At 35.6% G+C, this 27,129-nt stretch overlaps 1 protein-coding gene across 4 annotated transcripts; it reads right to left on the bottom strand.

Annotated features, from left to right (window-relative positions):
- Positions 1-382: 382 nt before the first annotated feature.
- On the bottom strand, positions 383-27,129 carry LOC149173837 (uncharacterized). Of its 4 annotated transcripts, none has more exons than XM_089428016.1 (6): positions 26,902-27,129; positions 26,592-26,658; positions 26,170-26,235; positions 25,743-25,809; positions 23,163-23,279; positions 383-904 (listed from the first exon to the last, which is right to left on the bottom strand). In XM_089428016.1, exons 2-6 carry the CDS (start codon positions 26,649-26,651, stop codon positions 801-803), a joined length of 414 nt encoding a protein of 137 aa, XP_089284142.1. In that variant the 5' UTR covers positions 26,652-26,658; positions 26,902-27,129; the 3' UTR covers positions 383-800. The 4 variants fall into 4 exon arrangements, with proteins under 4 accessions (XP_089284142.1, XP_089284143.1, XP_089284144.1 ...); XM_089428017.1 differs by lacking the exon at positions 383-904 and adding an exon at positions 16,149-16,550; XM_089428018.1 differs by lacking the exon at positions 383-904 and adding an exon at positions 22,197-22,304.

Raw genomic sequence — 27,129 nt, 5'->3', positions numbered from 1 at the left:
ATAACGATAACTTAAACCACATTTAAAGCAAATAATTGTAATGATCTAATTAAAACAAATAGACCTGTTATCTATTAATTTTACATACAATGTAATCCATTGTAATATATATATATATATATAGCATGGGAAATTTGATATGAAAACATTAAATGACTATTCATCTCACCAAAAATAAAAATCAAAATCAAAATATTTTATTTTTAGTAATGAAAAACCAAATCAACAATTCTTTTATTAGCGTTGTGAAATAAAAGTAATAATTCATGATGTCATACATATAATAGCATGATATAAACATTTGTAATCTTAAGGTACTTCTAAATGTAATTGAACATCCTTCAAAGTAGCTCGCACATCCATAGCCTTGTTGAGTTTACGCAATATTCTCCATAGCTCATTGATCAACCAATTATTCCCTTGATTTGCTCCAATGAATGGAGGGGCAAGAATCACATTTTCTTTTGGATTCTCTTTCACTCTCTCAATTAAACAAACAACTATAATAGTATTGGTTGCATCATATTGGATATGCATTTCCCACACTTTTTTCAATGATTTAGTGTGTATAACTTTCATTGGATTGTCAATGACCTTATGTCCCTTTTGTGGCTTACAGTCTAAAGCAATCCACTTAAACACAAGTTTATCTCGTAATGTTTCTGAAACCAACTTTTTTTAAAATCTTGTTGTGCTTTGTTTCAAAGTTGTCATCCAAATTGCAATGTTAAGAGATTCATTTTTGAAACACATTTCAAAAAATGATTTTGCATGTGGATGAATCCAAAATAATTTTTGCTCTATTGTGTAATCAACATCAGCTCCCATTTTCTCAATATGCCCTTTGTTTGTTGCTTCATGTCCTTTAGTTCAAAAATAACTAGTTTCTTTTCAGTTATTTTGCCTGCAACACAATGGAAAATAATATAGTCAAACCACTTTATTCATGTTACAAAAATTACTAAAAAAATTGTTGAAATGATACACTTACCTTGAGTGGTTTTTGCACTATTTATAGATGAAACAATAATTTCTTTTATCATCTTGATAAGACTTGGAGTAAACATATTAAACCTTCAATCAAATACCAATTGTACTTCTTATTAAACCTTCAATCAAATACCAATACCAAGAAAAACATTAGTAATGCAACCTTTAAAAGGAAACACACACACACACACACACACACACCTTTAACATTACTTTGATTGTTAATTTTATCCTTTTTATTTGTTCCTATAAAAAAAAAATATACAAAGTTATGGTAGTTACAAGCATTTGAGTTTGAATAATAATAAGATAAATAATAAGACAAGTTATAAGTATCTGATATGACATTATCTTCATATTTGTAGCGTTGCACCTCATCATCATCCTAGTTACCTTTATTTGTTTCCAAATTAAACATATAAAATATTTTGAATTGGTGAAAATGAATAGAATCATTAAATAACAAGGAAAACAAGTGGACAAATTATAAGTACTTGATGTTATATTTTTTTCTTGATTAAAGTTTTGTTTAACTTTCACTTGATCAATGTCTTGGTTCTGTTTGCTTGTCACTATAATAAACATAAAAAAATGTTATAAATTGTGACAATGAACAAAATGCATTAAACAACTATACAAAAAAAGAACCATAAATAATCATCCATAATAATATTTTGGTCTTGATTGTAGTTTTGTGGGACAATACCAGGGTCATTATATGCATTCTCTTTATTTCCAACTATAATCAACATATGAAATGATATGAATCACAATAATTTAGAATAATAATAAAATAAAAAAAGATAGAGTTACAATGATTAATACCCATTTCTATCTCCATCGTTCCATGGTCATTGTCTTGATTAATTTCATTCATCTCATAATTCCCTATAATAGTCATCCAAAAATGTTATGAACATGGAAATTAAATAAATTGAAAAATTATCAAGAGAAAAAACCAAACAAATTATGCACCTGGTATGATAACTTCTTCCTCTCCTCCTCCTCCTATTTCCATCTCCATACTTTTCTCAACAACATAAGCACTATGTTGATTAATTTTTTTCTTCCCACTTTCATCATTCTCTATTTTAGAATCTCTGTCGTTAGTCATTTTAGTAAACACTTTAACAATTAAGAAATATGAAAAAAATAGTATCCAAAGTATTATAAGAAAAAAAAATGAATTGTAGTACCCGAATTTTCCAAGAAGTTAATGGATACCGGAATTTTTTTTTTTCTCCGTAAATCTATGCTAATTTATATTACAAAAATCAAAATTTACATCACAGTTACACCAGGGCTGTGGCCCTGCATTTTCAGCGGGATTGTCTTCATGAAAAACCTTCAAAGTAGCATCATTACAAAAATGATTCAACACAGTAGACTTAGAAGCCGCCACAGTGGATATGTGAGCTGACACGGTGGATTGACAAACCGATAAACTGACACGGTGGACTGACATAGTGGATACAAAGTCCGATATGGACGACACATAGACTGAAATACAAAGAGCACAGTAAATCGACATGGAGCAAAAAGAGTTGCTTTCCTGGCAGCATTGAGCGTGATGACAGCGGAGCTAATCCTCATCGGTCGTCTGGGGCTCCTCCTTCGCCAGACCTTTAAGCTTCTGCAAGACCTCCCCATCCTTCACCTGACCTTTAAGCTTTTGTGAGACCCTCATTTCCGCGCTCAACGCTCTCTGAACCGGAACGCTAGGGCCTGCTTCATCCATTTGAGTGGCTGGGGGAGCGCGAGTTGAGGGAGGCTCTCGCATATCGACTGCAGGGACCTGCATATCGACCACCGGCGCGCCCAGATTGTCCTGAGGACCTCTGTGGTTATTGCAGTGTTCCACCATAACTGAAACTATCAGAGTATTGTTTTCCAGCGTACAAGGAATTCGATAACGAACAGCTGGGTGCTCCAGATGCCCACATTCCGGAATTTCTCCCCATCCACGCATAGCTCCGCGAACGACAGGTCTGTTTGAGCTTCTAATGTGCTCATATGCAATTTCTGCAGAGGAGGAGGGCGAATTGACAGGGCGCTGGGTGGCAGAGCGGCCCCGAGAACCTCCCCTGCGACTACCCATCCTTGGCCTCTCCCGCGGCATCGTCAGGTCAACCTTCGAACCAGAATCCCTCAGAGAATTTGTGCTCAGAATCTCCTCCACTAACCTCTGCGTGGAATGTTTGCAGGTATGAGTCCAGGCGACCGAGGGAGCGTAAATAACGGGCGCCATATGCCTCGAACCAAGCTGCATAATGAATGCACATCGAACCAGCCATAAACCCAGCATTGAAGCCGAGTATGCGGAGTCTCCCATCGTATTTATGGCTTCTGCTGCAGGGTGCGTCGTGGCATGTCCGGGCATACGACCGCCCACGTGACTTGCCACCGCCGACACCTGGCTATCCCGCCCGATCTCCACCCGCATCCGGGAAATGGATACCGGATTTGATAGTTGAATAGATTTGTAATTATTTAACATGATTGTTCTTTGTGGCCATGTTTGCACAACACTTGAAATTCTTCTTCCATATGTACAACAAGCCTTGATTAAATTTTTCTCCGCATAAAGAGAAATAACCACTTTTGCATCACTACATTGTTGGTGTTTTTCCACTAAATCCATCCAGAAATCATAATCTCTCTCATTTTTATCAAATGTGTCTTCAAATGTGTGAGAGTATTTTATAGCCTCCAAAAATTTTAATTCTGAATTATAGAAATGTATAATAAGAACTATATGGGAAGTGCAGGAACAACTCACTCAAATTAAGAGAGCAGAAGAAGTCAAATGGAGGCTTAAGTCGCGAGAAATATGGTTAAAAGAAGGGGACAAAAATACAGCATACTTTCACAAGCAGGCCACCGTAAAAAAGTCAAGAAACATTGTGACCTCTATCACTGACAGTCAAGGCAGCAGGCATGACGACCAGGACTCTATCAAAGAGGCAGCCTTCCATCACTTCAAGAACCTCCTCACTGAAAATGGAGACGCTCGGGACTACACGACCTTTCTCCAACACCTTCCAAGGAAAATTACGGCTGAAGAAAATGAAAGGATGAATAGAGAAATAACAGAGGAAGAGGTTAAAAAAGCCATCTGGACTCTTCAACCAGACAAATCTCCAGGTCCAGATGGCTTCTCCATTAATTTCTACAGAGACCACTGGTATTTGATAAAAAAAGACTTGGTTAAGATGATGAAAGGAATTCAAAGGAAAAAAAAAATGGGGGGGTTCACTAATTCAACATATCTCGCCCTCATCCCCAAGGAATCCAGGCCCACCTCCTTTTCCAGGTTCAGGCCTATCTCCTTGTGCAATACATCTTATAAGATCTTCGCAAAAATCATAGCTGCTAGACTTCAACCATTGCTGCCTACTATTATATCCGAAAATCAGGGCGGCTTCATGGCTAACAGGCAGATTCATGATTCCATCACCTTGGTTCAAGAAGCTATTCATTCTAGCACCTCCAGACAAGAGAAAGGTTTCGTCCTCAAGCTAGATTTAGCTAACGCATTTGACCGAGTCAGGCACTCCTTCTTGTACGCTGTCATGGGAAAAATGGGCTTCAGCCCTGAATTCATAAGCACCATAGCTGCATGCATCACTGGCCCTTGGATCTCGCCTCTCATCAATGGCCGCCCCTGTGAATCATTTCAATCCTCAAGAGGCCTAAGGCAAGGATGCCCTCTCTCTCCCTATCTCTTTATCATGATGGCGGAATCCTTCAGCAGCAACCTTGATCACAAGCGAAGAGTAGGCCTTATCTCGGGCATCAAGTATGGGAATGGAGTTAAAAATATCAATCATTCACAATTCGCTGATGATACCTTGCTAATTGGCGGGGCCTCCACAACAATAGCAAGGCGCTTCAAATCTATCCTTGATCAATTTATGGAGTGCTCTGGAGGAGAAGTCAACTTTCAGAAAAGCTGCATCTATGGATGGAACATCTCTAATCAAACAGCTCATAACATTGCCAATATATTTGGAGTAGCCTACAAAGAAACCTGGGACCACTTCACATATCTAGGGATGCCAGTTACTTTGGGCGTCCTTAAAGCATCTACCTGGAGTGAAGTAATTGACAAAGTCAAAAGAAAGGTGCAGCAATGGGGAACTCAATGGCTCAACCCAGCGGGTAGATTAATCTTGCTTAAATCAGGTATTTCCTCCTTACCATTATACCGCTTCACTCTTTATCAAGCTCCAGCTTCTTTCCACAACAAGTTAGAAATTGCTCTCCGTAATTTTTTATGGCAAGGAGGGAAACAAGATAAAAATAGATTCAATTTGGTCAATTGGAGAAATGTCATCCAATCTCCAGACAGAGGTGGATTGGGAATCAGAATGCCTAAATTACTGAATCTTGCCTTTGGGATTAAAATGGCTTGGAGACTCATCAGTGAACCTAAAGCCTGGTGGAAACAGGTTCTTGAATGCAAGTATCTTTCAGACAGCAGGCAAAGATTACTTGAATCTGATATTCCAGCAAGGGACTCCACTAAAATATGGCAGCTTTGTAAGAAAGCAATTCCCATTCTTGTCCAAAATACTTCAAAAATTCCAGGGGATGGGAGCAGCATTAATTATGCCACTGATAAAATTATGGGTTTTCAACCTATAAATTCTGTAGAAGAAGCCATTCCCATTATTATTTATCTGCATAGTAAGGGCATCCAGAGGCTGGATCAAATCTCAAAATGGGACGAGGAGAGCGGAGCTTGGCTTAGCTGGGAATTTCCGGTCATTCCTCCACACTTGGACTCTAGCTTGCAAGCCCTCATTAAAAATCTCCAAAATAGAGCTCCTATTAAAAAAGGAGCTCTAGATGGGCTAAGATGGGACCCCACGGGCTCAGGGTATACCATTAAATCTGGCTATCAATTCATCTGCAATAGCACATATCAAGCTCCGGTTTGGAATCAATGGCGAATAATCTGGAAATCTGAGGCCATCCCAAAGGTCAAATTCTTCATCTGGCTGTTGCTTAAAGGGAAAATTCTCACCTCGGAAAATTTAAAAAAAAGAGGGATATATGGTCCCTCAATCTGTCCTAACTGCTGCTCTGAGGAGGAAACCATCCACCATCTTTTTCTTGAATGTGCCTTTGCGAAGAGATGCTGGACTATTATGGCCAAACTTGGCAATATAAACTGGCAGCCCCAGCAAAACATTGCTGAGACAATACATTATTGGAGAAGGAATTGCCCCTGGAAAAATAAGCGGAGCAAGATTGTCAAAAGAACCTGGGACATCATCCCACACAACCTTCTCTGGAAAATCTGGCTCACTAGAAACAAGAAAATTTTTCAAAACCAAGAAGGCAATGTTAGAATAACATGTAGCAGTGCTCACCTTCTAGCGCAGGAAACGATAGTAGTCAAATGCTCAGGCATCATTAAAATTACTGATTACACTACTGAGGAAAGGATCATGATCAGTCATATTCTAGATAGTACAGGCCATCATCATAATATTCAGAGAAGGAGCGCGAATCCTAACCACAAGATCAAACAATGGGAAATAAGGCTCTCATCTCAGGAATTCAAGAGATGGATGACGAGCAATAACTGTCCAATTTTACTCTTTGACGGGGCCTCTAAGTCCAATCCAGGACCAGCAGGAGCAGGAGGAGTTATTCTAGATGAGAAAGGAGAAGAAATAAGTAGCTATGAATGGAGTTTAGGAGTCAAAACTAACAATATTGCGGAGGCTCTTGCTCTGTTCCAAGGTTTGCTGCAACTTCAAAAAAGGGGTATCAAAAAGGCAATCGTGCTAGGAGACTCTTCGATTGTCATCGGATATATGAATCATCACAGGCCGTCATCAAATAGCAGCCTCCAACAACACCTCTGCCGCATCAATCTCCTCACCGACTACTTCAGTACAATTCGGTTCTATCATATTCTGCGCACACACAATGGGGCAGCGGACAGTCATGCTAATAAAGCCGTCGGATATCGAGAGGGAACCCTAAGGCACAATCAGCAATCCTTCTTCCAGCCTCTGCCATGAATCTAGTGAAATCTGACAATCCCCAAGCGCGCAATCCCAACAAGCGTGCGGGGGGTATGGTGACAACAGTTTTCGGGCACTCGAAAAGCCCAATCAATCAGCTACAGAATACGATCAGCAATCCATTGGTAATCCCAAGCAAAACTCATAAACGAAGAGGACTGACCAAGGATCTCACTGCCTCAGACAATCGTCCCAGAAATCCCACAAAATACTTTAACTCTGCAGAGAATCGGTCTTCTGAAAAGAATTCAGGATGCCGCAGTCGGATTCAATCTTTAAATAGGAGAGCAGATCCTCTCATCTTACAGCATAACGTCCAAGAGCATCACTGTGAAGTCGAAGGAAGCAACCAGGGCCAGCTGCGACATAGAAGATGTGCCTTGGTATCGGTTTTATTTCCCCTGCTTTTTATTTCGCTAACCTATCTATTGGACTCTTACAGGAACAGAACTAAAGGATTGATCAAGAGCTTCAGAAGCCCTCTTTCTATACCCACCGCTCCTCTCTCAGCTCATTTGCTGATCGTCGACCCTTGGCTCTCCATCCCGCCCCCCTCTCTTGCTCCTTCCTGGCTTCTTTCCCCCTTCTCTTTTCCCTTCCATTATACAGAGCGTCATCTCTCAGATCCGCCCTCTCTCTTATCCTCGAAGTTGAGACTTGGGCTCTCGAACTCCCTCTGTTGCAGCTTATTCTCTATCAGATCCGACATCAAACCGTGGTCCCCTCTTCCTTGTAACCTCACGGAGCCCTTAGGCTGTTCTTGTGATTCTGTCTCTTTTAAAATCAATCCTTTCTCCGTGATGGCGCGTGAGGAGCAATGTTTTCACTGCCGAGACCTACAAGCGGAATTCGACGAGGTCAGAGCTCAACAGCGAATTCTGGAAGATCAAGTGCGAAATATGGAAGCTAGGCACGCAGAAAAGATCCATTGTCTGGAAGGAAAATTTGAGGAGCAGTTCAGAAATCTCCATGCTAAGTACCGTACAGAAATGGAGTTGTTTCTCCACAGGGTTCACTCGCTTCAGGATCAGTTCAACGGGCTTAGCAATAGATGCATCCATGCTGAGGAATCATTGGCAATTTTAAGAGACATTTTGGAAGCCAAACAGAAAGCAAAATCAACTTCTTCAAGCGTCAATCCAATGGAAGCAGATCAGCACCCAGAGAACTCTACTGCGAGGAATATCAGTCATATTTCCATCGATTAAATCATGTATTGCAAATGCAAATTTTTGTGTCTTCAGTTCGTCCGAATCTATAGTAGTACTTGCTCTTTAGTAGTCCGAATTTTGAGAATCCAGCTCAGGGATAGGGACCTCATTCTCTATCCTTGGATTTGTAATGCTCTTGCAGCAAACTATGTATGGCTTTATGCCTTAGCACTTTTTTCAATCAATACATAGCATCCGAATTTGTTAAAAAAAAAAAAAAAAAAAAATAAGAACTATATCATAACTATAATTGTTTTGTGACTTATATTCATAAATGCCACTAATCATTTTATAGTTGAACTTGGAGTTCTTTATGGAAATTCTCAAAGACTGACGTACATCATTACAAAACCAAAGTTTTACTAAGAGAATTGTAGTAAAGTCATTCAACTCATTTTTTCGATAAGAAATCGAAAAAATACAATGTAAAATCCCTTGTGGAATTGTTCTTTTTTCAAAGCAAGTGTATCCAAAACAACAAGGTCAGTATGTAAAATTGGTTGCAACTGACATGGAAAAGAGTGCAAAAATGTTGACAAAAGATGAGGGCCCCCAAAATGACAACCAAATTCAAAATTGTTATCAACTTGTTGAACACTTGTTGATGCATTTATCATTTTGTCAAGAACTCCACATGCTTGCTGAGAAAGGGACTCTATCTTTGTATTACGTGTTCCTTTGACATAAGCAGACCCCTCCACCGTGTTGCAGAAATTGGTAAATATGATATCATTAATTTCATAATGCTCAAGAATGTTGAATGTGGTAAGAGTCATCTCATTCAAGTTTTGATCATGACTTTGACAATATGTAACCATTGCATCCAATATTGTTTTGTTGGTTTTCAATTTAGAACAATAATATTTTAATTTTATGGCATTTGATGATGATTAATTGGAATAAAAAACCAAATGGTTCCATCCAATAAATTATATGTTGTTGAAGCAATTTCTTCCATGGTTAATCCCTGAAGGGCTCGAAGAGTAGCTAATCAAGGTTAGAAAAAGGGCACCCCCAAATAATTTATTATGTTCTTTTAATCGTGAATATAAAGCAAATATCTACTAGGTTTCCTTCTAGCACGAGCATAAGAAAATTTCCAAAAGACATTACATTGTGAATAAATAAAAACAATTGTAGAGACTACAACAACATCATATATACACAAAATTTATCTCTTATAGTCATGTATATTCTTAGTTTGCTTTCGAAAAAATAAAAGCAAAACACAATGAAAGAACATTAACTATGGCGATCATTAGATTTTCTTCTAGATATTCGTCTAGCACAAAGACAAACACATAGCAACTTTGCAAGGTGAAAGAAATATAAATTTGATATAACTACTTCTAACACGAACAAAAGCATATTGCCAACAAGAATCTTGCAAAGCAAAAGAAATATTCGCATCCTAGATTTATTTCTATTACAAACGCATGGATATTGTTAAAAAAAAACATTGTAAGGTGAAAGAAATCTAGCATGTGCTAGAATTATTTTTAGTACGAACACATTCATATTTCCAAGAAAAACATTTCAAAACAAAATAAATATAGCACAAGCTAGATTTCCTTCTACCACAAACACAAACACATTGTCATTAAAAATATTGCAAGGCAAAGGAAATGTAACCCATGCTAGACTATATTCTATCGCATACAAGAAGATTGCCAACAACAACATTGTATTGTAAAGCAAATCTAGTGGATGCTAAATTTCCTTCTAGCAAAAACATAAACACAATGTCAATAAAAACATTGCAATAATAATATTTCCTCGGACATTTGACCTTGCCTTTTAGAGACAATGAGGTTTTAGTCCATGCCTACATAGACTATTGTTACAATATAAAAAATGTTAAACCCTGGAATGATTAGAAGGCCCTTCATATGGAATATGTGGTCTAAGAATGGAATAGTGTACAAAGATTTCCTCCTATAAAAAACACAAGAACGTTGCAAATAACAACATTACAAGATGAACAAAATATAATGCAAACTATATTTCCTTCTAATGGAAACATAATCACATAACATTGTAGGGTGAGAAAAATTTAGTCTGTGTTACATTTACTTATAACACAAACATATAAATATTTCAAATGACAACATTACACAACAACAAAAAATCTAACACAAGCTAGATTTCCTTTTAACCTAAACAAAAACATGTTAGCATTCACAACATTGCAATGTAAAATAAAATCTAACATGTGTTAGATTTTCTTTTAGCGCAAACTTGAGCACATAGAAACATTGTAGAGTGAGAAGTCTATCAAGTGCTAGATTTATGTCTACCACAAATACAAGCACATTGCCAACAACAACATTGTAGAGTATAAGAATTCTAGATTGTGTTAAATTTTCTTCTAACACAAACACAAGAACATAACAACATTGTAGGACTAAATAAGTTTAATGTGTGCTAGATTAACAACATTGCAATTTAAAATAAAATCTAACATGTGTTAGATTTCCTTTTAGTGCAAACTCGAGCACATAGAAACATTTTTAGAGTGAGAAATCTAGCAAGTGTTAGATTTATGTCTACCACAAATACAAACACGTTGCCAACAAAAACATTGTAGAGTATAAGAAATCTAGCTTGTGTTAAATTTTCTACCAACACAAACACAAGCACATTTAAATTTGAAAGAAATCTAACACATGCTATATTTCCTTCTAACACAAACACAAGAATATAACAACATTTTAGGACTAAATAAGTCTAATGTGTGCTAGATTAACAACATTGCAATGTAAAAGAAAATCTAACATGTGTTAGATTTACTTTTAGTGCAAACTCAAGCACATAGAAACATTGTAGAGTGAGAAATCTAACAAGTGCTAGATTTATGTCTACTACAAATACAAGCACCTTGCCAACAACAACATTGTAGAGTATAAGAAATCTGGTTGTGTTAAATTTTATTCCAACACAAACACAAGCAAAATTAAATTTGAAAGAAATATAACACATGTTATATTTCCTTCTAGCACAAACACAAGAACATAACATTTTAGGACTCATTAAGTCTAATGTGTGCTAGATTAACAACATTGCAATGTAAAAAAAAATATAACATGTGTTAGATTTCCTTTTAGCGCAAACTCAAGCACATAGAAACATTTAAGAATGAGAAATCTAGCAACTGCTAGATTTATGTCTACCACCAATACAAGCACGTTGCCAACAACAACATTGTACATTATAAGAATTCTAAATTGTGTTAAATTTTCTTCCAACACAAACACAAGCACATTTTAATTTGAAAAAAATCTAACACATGCTATATTTCCTTCTAGCACAAACACAACAACATAACAACATTGTAGGACTAAATAAGTCTAATGTGTGCTAGATTAACAACACTGCAATGTAAAAGAAAATCTAACACATGTTAGATTTCCTTTTAGCTCAAAGTCAAGCACATAGAAACATTGTAGATTGAGAATTCTAGCAAGTGCTAGATTTATGTCTACCACAAATACAACATGTTGCCAACAACAACATTGTAGAGTATAAGAAATCTAACTTGTGTTAAATTTTCTTCCAACACAAAAACAAGCACATTTAAATTTGATAAAAATCTAACACATACTATATTTCCTTCTAACACAAACACAAGAACATACCAACATTTTAGGACTAAATAAGTCTAATGTGTGCTAGTTTAACAAGATTGCAATGTAAAAGAAAATCTAACATGTGTTAGATTTCCTTTTAGTGCAAAGTCAAGCACATAGAAACATTGTAGATTGAGAAATCTAGCAAGTGCTAGATTTTTGTCTACCACAAATACAAGCACATTGCCAACAACAACATTGTAGAGTATAAGAAATCTAGCTTGTGTTAAATTTTCTCCCAACACAAACTCAAGCAAATTTAAATTTGAAAGAAATTTAACACGTTATATTTCCTTCTAGCACAAACACAAGAACATAACAACATTTTAGGACTAAATAAGTCTAATGTGTGCTATATTAACAACATTGCAATGTAAAAGAAAATCCAATGTGTTAGATTTCCTTTTAGCGCAAACTCGATCACGCAAAAACATTGTAGAGTGAGAAATCTAGTAAGTGCTAGATTTATGTCTACCACAAATACTAACACGTTGCCAACAACATTGTAGAGTATAAGATATCTAGCGTGTGTTAAATTTTCTTCCAACCCAAACACAAGCACATTTAAATTTGAAATAAATCTAACACATGCTATATTTTCTTCGAGCACAAACACAAGAACATAAGAACATTGTAGGACTAAATAGGTCTAATGTGTGCTAGATTAACAACATTACAATGTAAAATAAAATCTAACATGTGTTAGATTTCTTTTTAGCGCAAACTCGAGCACATAGAAACATTGTAGAGTGAGAAATCTAGCAAGTACTAGATTTATGTCTACCACAAATACATGCACGTTGCCAACAACATTGTAGAGTATAAGAAATCTAGCTTGTGTTAAATTTTCTAACACAAACACAAGCATACTTAAATTTGAAAGAAATCTAACACGTGCTATATTTCCTTCTAGCACAAACACAAGAACACAACAACATTTTAGGACTAAATAAGGCTAAGGTGTGCTAGATTAACAACATTTGAATGTCAAAGAAAATCTAACATGTGTTATATTTCCTTTTAGCACAAACTCAAGCACATAAAAACATTGTAGAGTGAGAAACCTAACAAGTTGTGATGGATTTCTCACACAAAACAATCTCATGCTCACCTCCATATCCCTCCACATGCTTCTTCCCATCTAGGAGATGCATATACATGTTTATAAACCAGATCAAGTAAATTGTCTCTCACTCATGTGAAATCCTGGGTCTTTGTAAGATTTCCCAAACTATGCAAATAGAACAAACTCTAACATTATCATCAGGAAAAAAATTCCCTCTATGCTGACTAAATCTAGAGTTGAGATGGATTTAAAAGAAAAGCTTGCACCTTGAGAAATTTGATCCCTTTGTAGGCTATCTAAATCTAGAGTTAAAATGAATCTAAAATGGTTTAATTATTAATAATTATAATTCTTCTTTTATTTTATTTTATTTTATATTTATGTAATTTGACTAAATTAACAAGTTTAAACAACATTACATAACCTTAGAACATCTCATTCACTTTTGGCTAAAGTCTCCCATGTAATCATTCATGTTGGACTAAAGTCTCTCCATGCAATTATTTAAATTTGTAGATATTTATTTTTATCTTAATCAATAATATTTAATATAAAGTAGAAAACATAAACTTGGAAAAGCCCATAAATATTATAAATATCAAGTGAATTACAATGAAATTTGAACCACTTAAAATCATAATTTTATATTTTATTTTGGAAAATTTTCAAACCATAAAATTGATAATAATAAAAAATTTATTAAATATATGGTTATTTTATTTAATTTTATAAATATTATATACAATAATACATGAAAAATGTAATATAATTTCAAAAATTGTAGCTTATAATTTTAAAATCACTAATAAAAAATTATTAACATACCAAATTCTTTATAATTTTAAAATCACTAATAAAAAAATATAAACATACCAAATTCTTTGTTATTATTAAAATTTGTAAATATTTATTTTCATTTTAATGGATAATATTTAATATATGATGGAAAGTATAAATTTGGAAAGGGCTATTCATATTATAAATATTAAGTGCATTATAATGTAATTCGACCCATTTTAATTTATGATTTTATATTTTTAATTTAAAAATAAAATAAAATTAAAACATATAATTAATTAAATTTCTAATTTTACATTTCTAATTAAAAAAAATTCAAAACATAGACTTGAAAACATATTGAAAAGAGGGTCCTATGCATGGAGTTGGTAGAAATGTTCACTGCAAATGAGATAAGGTGTCCTTGAAATCACATTATACACTTGTCTGATTCATCACTACAATGAGCCAAGGTATACGAATTTTAGGGATACCCAAAGAACAACCAGTAGCTAAAATTCTTTATGCCAACACTATGGAACTAGAGGGAATGGATTCAATGGAGATCAAGACCTTGCGTTGTGTTTTGCTAAGTGGAAGAGGTCCCTATAAATTAAAATTTCCCTAGAGATAGGGACAAGCAACTAATAACAAGCAAAAGCACTAACAATGTATCAAGGAGTTAGGTTCCTCAAGGACACTATGCAAAGGGATGTAGTTATTGTTGAGGACTCCAACATAATCACAAAATTTACTAAGGGAAATACCATTGTACTATGAGGAGCATACAAGGGTATGCTTACATATTACTACTATATTCAATGCTAACCCTAAATTTCATGAATGGTATATGTTGAACTAGTCTTATGATTTATTATCTATGTTGTTTATAATCAAGGTAATAATGAGAACCAACACCTTGCACAAAAAGAACAATTATCATGAAGTATACGGAAAGTGAACCAAATGGTAGCTACCCTCCTAGTGGAATTATGTCTTTCATAGTTGAATATTACCTTATAATTGAGTCAAGTGTAATCACTCAATCAAATGTTGTAAACATACCAATGTCATTTTGGAACTAGATTGGTAAGCCTAAGAATAAATGTTATGTTAATTTATAAATAAGATTCAATACTTGTTGAGTAGCAATGACATGGTACACTAATTAAAACCAATTTAGATCCATCTTAATTCTGAATTTATTAAATGCTGAGAGGGATCAAATTTTTTGGCATGCAAACATTTCTTCAAGTTTTGCACTAAAAAAGAGGTTTTCACTTCAAAAGATTTGACCTCTCTCAATAATTGATAAATGATTTAGGCAATGATTTAAATAGCTAAAATTCACATTGTATTAATATAAAAAGTTATTAAATCATTTATAATTCAACTTTATATTTCTTTTAATTTAAAATATATTGATAAATTATACTTGTTAAATAATTTATAATTAAATATAACATTTATATTAAATTTTAAATCTAATTTTTTTAGATCTAATGATAATTTTGTCTAACTAATATTAATTTCATTATTTTTATTAAATATTAAAATTTAATTATTTTTTAAAAAGTTTACTAAAATCACTACTGAAATTTCAAAACTTTAAAGATATTAACATTTATACACAATTCAATTAAAAAACTCAACCTTATATGACTTAGAAGGCTCTCTTATATATAATTTATTCAATTAAAAATCATTTAATTTAAACAATTTGTAAAATTGTCTATCATTAATACCAATCTAGATCCATTTTAACTTTTTATCTACTCAAAAGGAATTAAACTAGCATTTGCACCAAATGTTGCAAAGGGGACGCTGTAAGGCATAAATTGAATTATGCAAATACAAAAAAAAAAAAATACTTTGATAAAGAATAAAAATATATTGAATGCTCACATCAATGTCCCATTAACTGGAACCACTTAGTAGACATATCTATGAACATTAGAATTACACACAATGATCAGGAAATTTCTCATATAGAAACAACACCTTCCACAACAACCTTTTCTCACATCCACATTTTAAAGTAGACATATCTATCAACATTAGGATTACATACCATGATCAGGAAATTTCCCATATACAAACAACACCTTCCACAACAACCTTTTCTCACATCCACATTTTAAAAAATGGCTTGGAACATGATTGGAATATCCCATATTTCCTTTTTCATTATGTAGATAAATCTTTCCCATATACAAACAACACCTTCCACAACAACCTTTTCTCAAATCCACATTTTAAAAAATGCCTTGGAACGTGATCGGAATATCCCATATTGCCTTTTTCATTATGTAAATAAATTTTCCACATTACTATTTTCATCATGAAGATTGTTAGTTCATTGTTGTAAAGTGTCAGTGTGTTAAATTCAATACTACAAGTTCAACAAGTGAAAAACATTCCTTAATTAGCGTAATATGAATTTTTCTCTCACCGTGTATTTTTCAGTCATTCATTACAAAACTTGCATCAAATAACACAAGTAACAAATTAACATGTATTTTCTCTTCATTATTTTCATCACAGAGCCAAGAAACACGAAATCCTAGAGTGGGTGTTCGTTATATCCAAATTGTTGCAATGGATGTGACCTGCCATCAAAAAGAGCATTCCCATCCTTAGATGAACCCCATTCTTCTTCAGTTGACCACTTGATTTTATTCAATTCCCATCTTTTTTTCTCCATTCATTTGCCCCATCTTACCCCATTCTTCTTCAGTTGACCACTTGATTTTATTCAATTCCCATCATTTTTTCTCCATTCATTTGCCCCATCTTCTTATCTATCAAAGGATTGCCCTGGTCCTTTGAAGCATTACCACTAGTAACAAGGAGATCATCAAAAAACACACTTTACAACTTTGAATAGGGATGAGACATATCACATACAAGAGTCTTCAAGCTGCAATATTTTGTTCGAATAATGCATGCTAAGATCATTTTTCTTAAATTTCAATTTATAGTAGGTTGTAATTTAATATTTAAAATAATTATTTTAAAAAAATGTAGTAAACTAACAAAAAAAAACGTATGCAATAATGTGCCAAATTATATAGAGTAAGTTATGTATGAGTGGGTACTATGAGATATTAAGTGTAATAAAAAGTAACTGAATGGTGTTTCTCACAAGTTTGGAAATTATAATAATTGTTATTTTATTTTTTAATTATTAATAGTTATAAAACATTTAATATAGATGAAATATTATTAATTAAACAGAAATCGAAATAAACAACTTCTAAAAACACCATTTTTCACTTTCAATTATATTTTAAATTATCCCACATGGATGTCAACGATATGTCATGTACTTGTTCACTATTTTTTTTATTGATATCATTAATAAACAACTTTTAAGAACACCATTTAGCACTTTCAATTATATTTTAAATTATCCCACATGGATGTCAACGATATTTCATGTAATTGTTTTGTTTTATTAATGATAATGACCATAAAAGTACATCGAAGCATATTCAATGCACCTTAGTTGCAACTTGCAAATTGTGATAGTTGTCCACACACGCAATTGCAAAACTTGACAAACAAGACGCCAAGATAAGATTATTGCATACACAGTTCTGGTATTGATATTAAAATTGCTCCCATGAATGTCATTGCTCTCCGACAGGATGACCTCTCCCCGCATCAATCGTGATGTAATACAAGACTATGTGTATCTCGAAAGTCAATAAATTATTCCTTACACGGCTGGAATTCCTCAATTCAAATCAACAAGTAACATCCCTAAAATCTATCTGGAATGTCCCTAAAATATAATGGATTGGAAAAATGATCATAGTGTTCAATCATAAATGTCCATGATTGTCAAAATTGAAGATATAAGCTTGGGTTATCCCTGAAATCTACCCAAAAAATCCCTCAAATCTGGCAAAAACATCCCTAAAATCTATCTGGAACATCCCTAAAATCTTCCCAAAACATCTTGAGGATGGCCAGCGAATCCCCAAGTCCCCAACAGTTTGGGACATTTCCGAAGGTTCCACAAGACCCTGGAATGCAAGGTACATGGGTTTTTTTTTTGGAGGGGGGGGGGGGGGGGGGGGGGATGGTCGAGTGGACCATAGCCTACATATTATATTAGCAAAAAGACACCAAGCCATGCACGAATATAGGCATTCCACAAAAACACAAAAGATTAAAAAAAAAGTACACTAGCAAAGAAAGATGCACTAAATGTTCTTAATGTAATGACACATTCAAATTTGTTATTTTAGAGATGTTCACACTAGTTACAAACTTTCAAGAGATAATTCCAAAAGAGTGGAGACTTAAGATTGAATCACAATGCAATCTATTGCAAACCTTCAAGCACTCCATCACACTTAAACACCACTACACACCTTAACAATAAGACCAAATTGTATATCCGAGAAACATCTACCTAGGTCAATCTTATCATGCCAACTAGATTTCTAGTTTGGTTAAAGTCATGGAATTGCATTGTTTACCTTCAATCGATAGGAGAAAAACATCATCCCCGCATAAAGATATTTGGTATTAAGATAAGATAAGATAATTTTATTATTGTCTAACAAATGACCACAAAATTAGGTCAATAGGACTAAAGAAGAAGTTAAGTATGTTGTCATTGATGTCAAGCAACAAATGCAGCAAGAGCAAGATGAGGTTCAAGAAGCAGGTGCAGGATGTTGTCATTGATGTCCTCGACACACTGCATAGATGGATGAGTGGATGCAGAGGATGTAGTGGTGAAACCCTAGCCTAGGGTTTGGTTCCCTGGACGATGGACACACCCCGCAATTGTTGAAGTTTTTGATGATGCAGATCAAATAGTTTGTCTTGGATACTCTCGTCATCAAATTCTCCTCGTCATGTTGATTCCAATGGTATGTGGAGCATCCTGTGGGCCTTCATGGTTTGAGAGGAATGCTTAGTCAAAGTTGAAGACCTAGTCTATGGCTCAAAACCCCATGATGCTGAGGTGGCATCATATCATTGGTTGAACAATGTGGCAAAGATGATAAAATTAATAATCAAATTAATTAATGGTCCCAATTTGAAATGTTAGAAGGGTAAGATTAATTATCAAATTTATTTAGAATATATGGTCCAAATTTGAAATCGACCTCAAATATTATGGCTCCAACATTGAGTGTTAAATAAAATATTTTTCTCTCCAATTAATTTAACTCAAAAATACTTTCCCTCCTCGAGTCATGTCGGCTACATTTTGTGAAGTAGCCCGTCAAGTATTCAAGAACGCACTCGGTCCCTCTAAAAGGATAGCATCTCTACCCAGTGAATCAAGTCATTTGATCCTCTCAGACCCGTGGAGGAGGACTGTAATAGTCCTGCAGCCTTGAAGTAATTCGAGAAGGATTTTATGTTTTTGTTTTCGGTAAGGGGTTCGTTGGGTTGTGAATGATTTCTACATGGTTTTGTTGGGGTACAGTTTGATATCTGCAGGTAGCGTTGGAGAATATTTACACCATGAGTTTTGTCTACAATGAAACTACTCGGCCCTATCCTACTAAAAATTTGGCCTCAGTTAAATCACCAATTTCTGCAATCTGGTGCAGCGTATTGAGATCAAGATATTCGCTCTAAAATATAATCTTTTTGGCTCTCTACTCTCAGCCTGAGCACATCCTATAGAGAGGGCTCCTATGTATGGGGTTTCCAGGAACAGTGGGCATGTATGATTTCACCGATTGCAACTTATTTAGAGCGCATGTATAACTACAACGTGTTTCTTCCTTGTAGTTATACAATGATTGGTGACATTTAATTTTGGAAGTGTGTGTCACTGCTGTGGATTTGCTAACAGCCTTGATTTCTTTTTGAGCACATTTAACTCTGTAGTTCGGTGAAAATACCCTGAAATAGCACAATCTGAAGATTTGTTGCAGTGATCCAAAAATAAAATACTCAATTATATGTGAGCCTGCATCCTCAGCAAAAGATTTAAGAAAACTCAGTGAAGTTTACATAACATTGGACATCAAATAAGTTCAGCCTTGACATTATTCATCAAGGATTATATATTGATCACCTGTGGCTAATGATAAATCCCTATGGAAAATTCGATTCATCTGTGGAATATTTGAAAATCTGGAGATTGATACAAGGTGAAGTTCAAATTAGTTCAAGTTGGTAATTCTCTGGAACAATATCTGAAACTCTGAGTTTGTTGGTATACTTGGTATACTGAGTTTGTTGGTAATTCTCTCCAATTAATTTAACTCAAAAATACTTTCCCTCCTCGAGTCATGTCGGCTACATTTTGTGAAGTAGCCCGTCAAGTATTCAAGAACGCACTCGGTCCCTATAAAAGGATAGCATCTCTACCCAGTGAATCAAGTCATTTGATCCTCTCAGACCCGTGGAGGAGGACTGTAATAGTCCTGCAGCCTTGAAGTAATTCGAGAAGGATTTTATGTTTTTGTTTTTGGTAAGGGGTTCGTTGGGTTGTGAATGATTTCTACATGGTTTTGTTGGGGTACAGTTTGATATCTGCAGGTAGCGTTGGAGAATATTTACACCATGAGTTTTGTCTACAATGAAACTACTCGGCCCTATCCTACTAAAAATTTGGCCTCAGTTAAATCACCAATTTCTAATTTATGCCACGTTTTGCTAGAATTCTTCTGCAATCTGGTGCAGCGTATTGAGATCAAGATATTCGCTCTAAAATATAATCTTTTTGGCTCTCTACTCTCAGCCTGAGCACATCCTATAGAGAGGGCTCCTATGTATGGGGTTTCCAGGAACAGTGGGCATGTATGATTTCACCGATTGCAACTTATTTAGAGCGCATGTATAACTACAACGTGTTTCTTCCTTGTAGTTATACAATGATTGGTGACATTTAATTTTGGAAGTGTGTGTCACTGCTGTGGATTTGCTAACAGCCTTGATTTCTATTTGAGCACATTTAACTCTGTAGTTCGGTGAAAATACCCTGAAATAGCACAATCTGAAGATTTGTTGCAGTGATCCAAAAATAAAATACTCAATTATATGTGAGCCTGCATCCTCAGCAAAAGATTTAAGCAAACTCAGTGAAGTTTACATAACATTGGACATCAAATAAGTTCAGCCTTGACATTATTCATCAAGGATTGTATATTGATCACCTGTGGCTAATGATAAATCCCTATGGAAAATTCGATTCATCTGTGGAATATTTGAAAATCTGGAGATTGATACAAGGTGAAGTTCAAATTAGTTCAAGTTGGTAATTCTCTGGAACAATATCTGAAACTCTGAGTTTGTTGGTATACTTGTGTGCCTTAAATTTGTAGCGTATGTTCTAAAGGTGTCATTAGTCCAGAGTCCAGACCTAGATCTACACAGAGATAAGGCAGAGATCCAAACTGCTGAAGGTAGCTAAAGTATTTTTGATGTTATGAATTTCTGTCTTTATATCTTGGCATCAATTTTTGGTATGCTTTGAATTGGTCCTACTCTGGTTTACGGAAGACACATATCCACTGAAGCAGCCACAACAGTTGTACAGGGTTCCTGTTAAGAACAGCTCGTACCCTTGTTTATTCACTACATTTATGAGTATGGCCTAGGGTTCACATTATTTAGGTTGTTAGTAATCATAGCAATCATCTTTAATTTGGCTTTTGTCATATATCATAAAGTAACCCTGTGACCTTAATACTATAGAAGCAAAGTTCCACAGTGTGTAGTGCCTTTTGTGTAATGCAACGTGTATGTCTGCTCATCAAACATCTGAAAAGAGACAGATCCTTGAAGAGAGAATTCTGAAGTATGAGGACTGAAGTCTGAACTACTTCCTGTAGCAGTAACCTTGTGGCAATAACTTCTAAGCGCTGATGTAAGGGGACTTGATATAGTGACCTTGTGACAATGGCTTGATGACTGTTTTTATAACAGTTCTTTGTTGACAAAGAAAGCCCAGCACTTGATGAGGGAGCAGTAAGCTTGTTAGTGACTATACAGAACTGTTGATAACAGTGATATCAGTGAATTTGAGGCTTGCACTTGAATTTACAATATTGACACTTATATTAGTTTGTAGATCATGAGACAATGATCTTTCATGAAACTCTATGCCTGATACATAATGATGACAGAGCCTTCAATGCAGATAGTGACCTTGCTTGATGATGGTAACCTTGGCATTGACAGCAGTATTCTAGACGTGATGGTGACAGTGATAGTGGCAGTATATAAACAGGGATGTGTGGCAGACCATTTGACAGTTCATACAGAGTTCCTGTTACACCAGTATTATTCTTGTGACAACAGTACTATTCTTGTTCCAACAGTATTATTCTTGTGATGTGTTTGACTTGGACAGCAGCAACAGAGGCAGCAGTGAATGACCCCAGCAGAGCAGTTTGCAGCAGTAGCATTAGAGGGACGAGGCAGCAGTGAATGACACCAGCAGAGCAGTGTGCAGCAGTAGCATTAGAGGGACGCGTTGAGTAGCAGTGGTTGCAACAGTGGGCAGCGGTAGCAGCAGTGACTGCGGTAATGGGCAACAGTTGTGGAGCAGCAGTGATTGGTTGACTTGTTGATTGTAAGGGGGACTAAAGACTCCTTCGATCTAGGTCTGCAAATACCTTCAAAAATTGGGAAGCATTATCTTCTTTGGGGAGTATTTTACTTCCTTCCAGCTTGACTGGTAAATTGTGCATGTAAACATACATAATGCAAAGCTTGTTTGGACGACATATTTAGTGCACTGATCATTGATGTGATTTTGTTTTTCTGTTAATGCTCTTAATGCTTAAGTAATAAACTAATCAATTGTGAAAAGAATAAGAAATACTGATTCACACCCTTCTCAATATTTCCAACCGAAGAGTACAATCAGTATGAATCCAATGTGGGAGTGCAAGTGCAGATCCAGAAAATGCTAAAAATAACATAAAGAAATAAATAAATAAGTTGTAATGCTGTCGTGACACATATATAAAAGACCATGGCACAATACAAAATAATTGTCTTTCACGAAAGAATGAGTGAGATAGGAAGATCTAGCAATGGAGCTAATAATATGAAAGGCTCCTGAGTCTGATGGCCGATGGCAAGGGAGACGAAGTGGGCACTGACTTGTTTTCGAAGTCCCTTGGAACCAATGATGGGTTCGACTGTGTTATACATTCCATTTTTTGCCACAGTCAGAAGTTTGAATAAAATCTACGCTATTTAGAGTAAAAAATTGTACCAAAATCACATACGCATCTAGAGCAGGGAAGATTTACACAATCAGGACATTATTGACTGTATGGGCATATATACATGTGTATGTTTGTGTGCATGAATGTGTGTCTACATAGTCCAATTTCCAAAAGATAAATGATCTTAAAAATCAGCAACGTTTGGAAAAATAGGTAAAAATATCCCGTACATTTTACAACCAGAAAAATAAAATCAGAAACACAAGACCTAAAATAATTATACTCACATGCTGTTTCTGCAGCAAGAACAAGAGGGTCTTCGTTTGCAGGTGATTGCTTAACAGTCTTAGTCTTGGATCCAACACAGCCCATAACAAAATGTGTTGCATAATCCAACAGTGCAACTGCCACAAACTTTCCTCCGAGTTCAGAATCTCTCAATCACTGCGCGTGACAAAACTTTATTTACATTATGTAATGTACTTTTAACCAGTTCTTCCAATAGTCCTCCAAAGCTATGCAACTAAACTTCTACAGAAAACGAATCATGTAGGAGTCATTTTATAACAGATGCATTAAAGAAATTGCAAGTTTTGATAAATAACATCAATATTAAAAAGGGGAACCATTGCAGTGTAACGGAAGCTGCCATGTCACCCACAAACCAATCTCAAGATTTCAATTGCAGACCTTCCTTCTTGGTTTTTATTTTACGGAAATCACGAAAAATGGGAGCAATCCTAAGGCATACTCAAGAAGCAATTAAAGTTCAGTTCCCCAGTTTATACCAGGTATACAGTCTCCTATTGGCATTGGAACCCAGATTATCACTGTTCGATTTTTTAAAAGTTAACCCCTCTTTTGAAAAAAGAAAGAAAGCCGAATCTCTGCCAGCATGCGAAGGCAGCAGAAGAGTCTCATCGCAGAGTGTCTTTGCCAGCATGGGAAGGCAGCAGAAGAGTCTCATCGCATAGTCTCTTTGCCAGCATGCGAAGGCAGCAGAAGAGTCTCATCGCGAGCAGGCGAGGTCTGGCTTTTCATGGCTTATTATTGGGAAAATACTATTTTTTTTATAAATAAAACAGATTAAACGAACGGTCCAAAACACTCCAATCATCTAACACACAAAATCAATGGCTCACAATCGCACACGTCACATTTCAGGGATGTCTCTCTCAGAGGGAACGCCTTACGGCGTAATCAGAGGGAACGCCTTACGGCGTAACCACCATAGACAATACCATGGGTTCTCATAAACTCAAAGCTCAAAAAATGACTTGACCAAGTCAAATTTACCATAACTACCCAATAACTACCCAATTGACTCATATGTTGTGTTTAGTTAAGGCTTTTGTTTTTCAAATATTAAAACTGAAAGGCCTTATATTTCATCTCATTATGTACTCGTGCCAAGAGCATATAAAGAATGTATTTCCATTCTTTGTACTGAATAGAAATTAAGATTTTTTCCATGGAAAAAGAAAAGTTTCATGTCGAAAAGTTTAACTAATGAAAACAATAAATTATGTATGGCAACTTCCCACTGAGAGTGCAGTGTGCACTACATAGCTGGGTATTAGAGAGAGAGAAACAATCATATGGCCACTGGCAAATCAACTTACAGACCATAGCTGAGGATTTATAGTATCAGAATTTTTTTTATTGGAGTAACCTAAACAATCTTGCTCTAGCATCTTGCAAGTTATACTCAAAATATTTAAAGAAAAAAGAAAATATTAACGAAAAAATTAATTGCAATATTCGAAAGGAGGCCATTCTCATGTCACCCAGTAGACACGATGTAAAGGAAGATAAGCATAGTCACCCGACAGTCATCAACGAGGTAGACTCTGCCTATTCAAGATAGATGTCCTCTGGAATTTGAATATAGCTAACGGGCAAAGAAATATTGAAACTGGCAGGTTCTTAGTCAGTGATGTTCATAATACAAGGGAAAGTCTTGGTGAAAGACAAGGGGCAGAATGCCCATTTTTAACTCGATGGCTCCAAAACTCAATATAACTTCAATTTCATCAGGTAAAGAGACCTGTCAGTCCAGTAGTCAATAAAATGACTGGCAAATACTAAATAGAGATCATTGGTGCAAATTACACTGAATCATACATCCCCTGGATGGCATAGACTCTAATACGAATAGCTCTCCATGCACTTGAGCTAGCCACAGTGCCTTTCTTGGTTATTTAGTGTAGTTTTTATAGTAAACTAAAGAGGATACGTAAAGTTCCTTTGCTTCAATTATTATCCTCAAATCCCACATTTCTTTGAGGAGAGACATTGAACATTGCTATCATCCCATTGTATGGAAGTTACGCTGGCATCACCTCTGATCAAGGCTCACTGTAAAAAGAGCTGTCTACATCAGCAATCAATGGATGTGTCACAACTACTAGTGCTAGTTACACATAATTGGTGGTCTTCCCTGCAAGTCTTAGCAGGCTGCCAATCTAGAGGCCACATTACCCCACAACACGATGTACTTTGCACTGATCATAGAGCAGCTGCCGACTACCAAATGATCATGATCCATATCCATAATAGGCAGACCAGGAAGGAACTCTATGGTCATAACTCAATCTCAAGTTTTAACATACAAAGTGAAGTGGGTATGGTTTAAAGGCAAATGCAACACGTTGATGTATTGGCAAGAACCCAAAACTAATCTAAATCCCTCACACAATCACAATGTGATTATCTGGGAGCCCCAGCTCCATTACCTACGAGCCTTATAATTACAAAAGGATTAAATTCCCGCTAGTATGAAGGAACAGTGTCATATGCATCCATTGCTGCTTCCTTCCTAGTTCAAATTTGAAAAACATAAAATTAAAATGACTACAATGCAATACCTGCTGCTGTTTCGCAACCTGTTCTATCAACTTGTTTGCCTGCTTTCTCAGAGCATCCATTGTTTTCCTGTTATCAATCATACAGAGCCCACATTTCAGAAATCTCTATACAAATCCACATCCATATCCAAGAGCAAACAATCCTTATAAAATTGGGAATTTGAGGAACAGTGTGCCTCTCAATAATTCAAAAATATTGCGGATTCAGATATTCACAGATCCACGAAACTGGAAGTAAGGTATAGCCTTTTTTTTTTGTAAAAAACAAAGATTAAGGTTTTATAATTATAAAAAAAATATTATTAGGTCAAGCAAGCAAAAATAGATTGTAAAGTAGAGAACCTGCATGAACTTACTCGGCAGGGCTGAGGTTTTTGCATATATGTAAAATAGTAAACATAAAATTAAAATGACTACAATGCAATACCTGGTGCTGTTTCGCAACCTGTTCCATCAACTTGTTTGCCTGCTTTCTCAGAGCATCATTGTTTTCCTGTTATCAATCATAAAGAGCCCACATTTCAGAAATCTCTATACAAATCCACATCCATATCCAAGAGCAAACAATCCTTATAAAATTGGGAATTTGAGGAACAGTGTGCCTCTCAATAATTCAAAAATATTGTGGATTCAGATATTCACAGATCCACGAAACTGGAAATAAGGTATAGCCTTTTTTGTAAAAAACAAAGATTAAGGTTTTATAGTTATAAGAAAAATATTATTAGGTCAAGCAAGCAAAAATAGATTGTAAAGTAGAGAACCTGCATGAACTTACTTGGCAGGGCTGAGGTTTTTGCATATATGTAAAATAGTAAACATAAAATTAAAATGACTACAATGCAATACCTGCTGCTGTTTCGCAACCTGTTCTATCAACTTGTTTGCCTGCTTTCTCAGAGCATCCATTGTTTTCCTGTTATCAATCATAAAGAGCCCACATTTCAGAAATCTCTATACAAATCCACATCCATATCCAAGAGCAAACAATCCTTATAAAATTGGAATTTGAGGAACAGTGTGCCTCTCAATAATTCAAAAATATTGTGGATTCAGATATTCACAGATCCACGAAACTGGAAGTAAGGTATAGCCTTTTTTTGTAAAAAACAAAGATTACGGTTTTATAATTATAAGAATGGGCGCGCAGGGGTTGCACCTCGAACTGCTCTCGGTGATATTACGAATGGGGTCGAATCATGTAAGGCTCCATCCTCTGCGGTTAAACAGAAGAAGGCGCGGGGGAAGAATGCGAAAATAGGTTCTAATCCGAGATGTGAACTAACGGAGGAGGAAAAGCAGAAGGCCAACGCTTGGGCTCGAGAAGGAATCGAGAGGGTTCAGTTTAGTGGTAAAGACATGGAGGTGTTGAAGGCAAAGATCGCAG

The sequence above is a fragment of the Pinus tabuliformis genome, chromosome 4_2 (genome assembly GCF_031772625.1).
Source record: "Pinus tabuliformis cultivar Carrire ecotype Pingquan chromosome 4_2, CPIR1, whole genome shotgun sequence".
Lineage (NCBI taxonomy): Eukaryota > Viridiplantae > Streptophyta > Pinopsida > Pinales > Pinaceae > Pinus > Pinus tabuliformis.
Note: the sequence above shows the minus strand (reverse complement) of the source record. Positions and strands in the feature narration are given on the sequence as shown.

What these genes read in the sequence shown, in the direction of transcription:
- LOC149173837 (XM_089428015.1), bottom strand. Translation starts at nt 26,651, where the DNA reads ATGGATGCTCTGAGAAAGCAGGCAAACAAGTTGATAGAACAGGTTGCG. An exon ending in AGGTTGCGAAACAGCAGCAG is followed by an intron (nt 26,236 to 26,591) that starts GTATTGCATTGT and finishes GATTGATAACAG; the next exon opens with GAAAACAATGATGCTCTGAG. An exon ending in AGGTTGCGAAACAGCAGCAG is followed by an intron (nt 23,280 to 25,742) that starts GTATTGCATTGT and finishes AGTTTGTGGCAG; the next exon opens with TTGCACTGTTGGATTATGCA.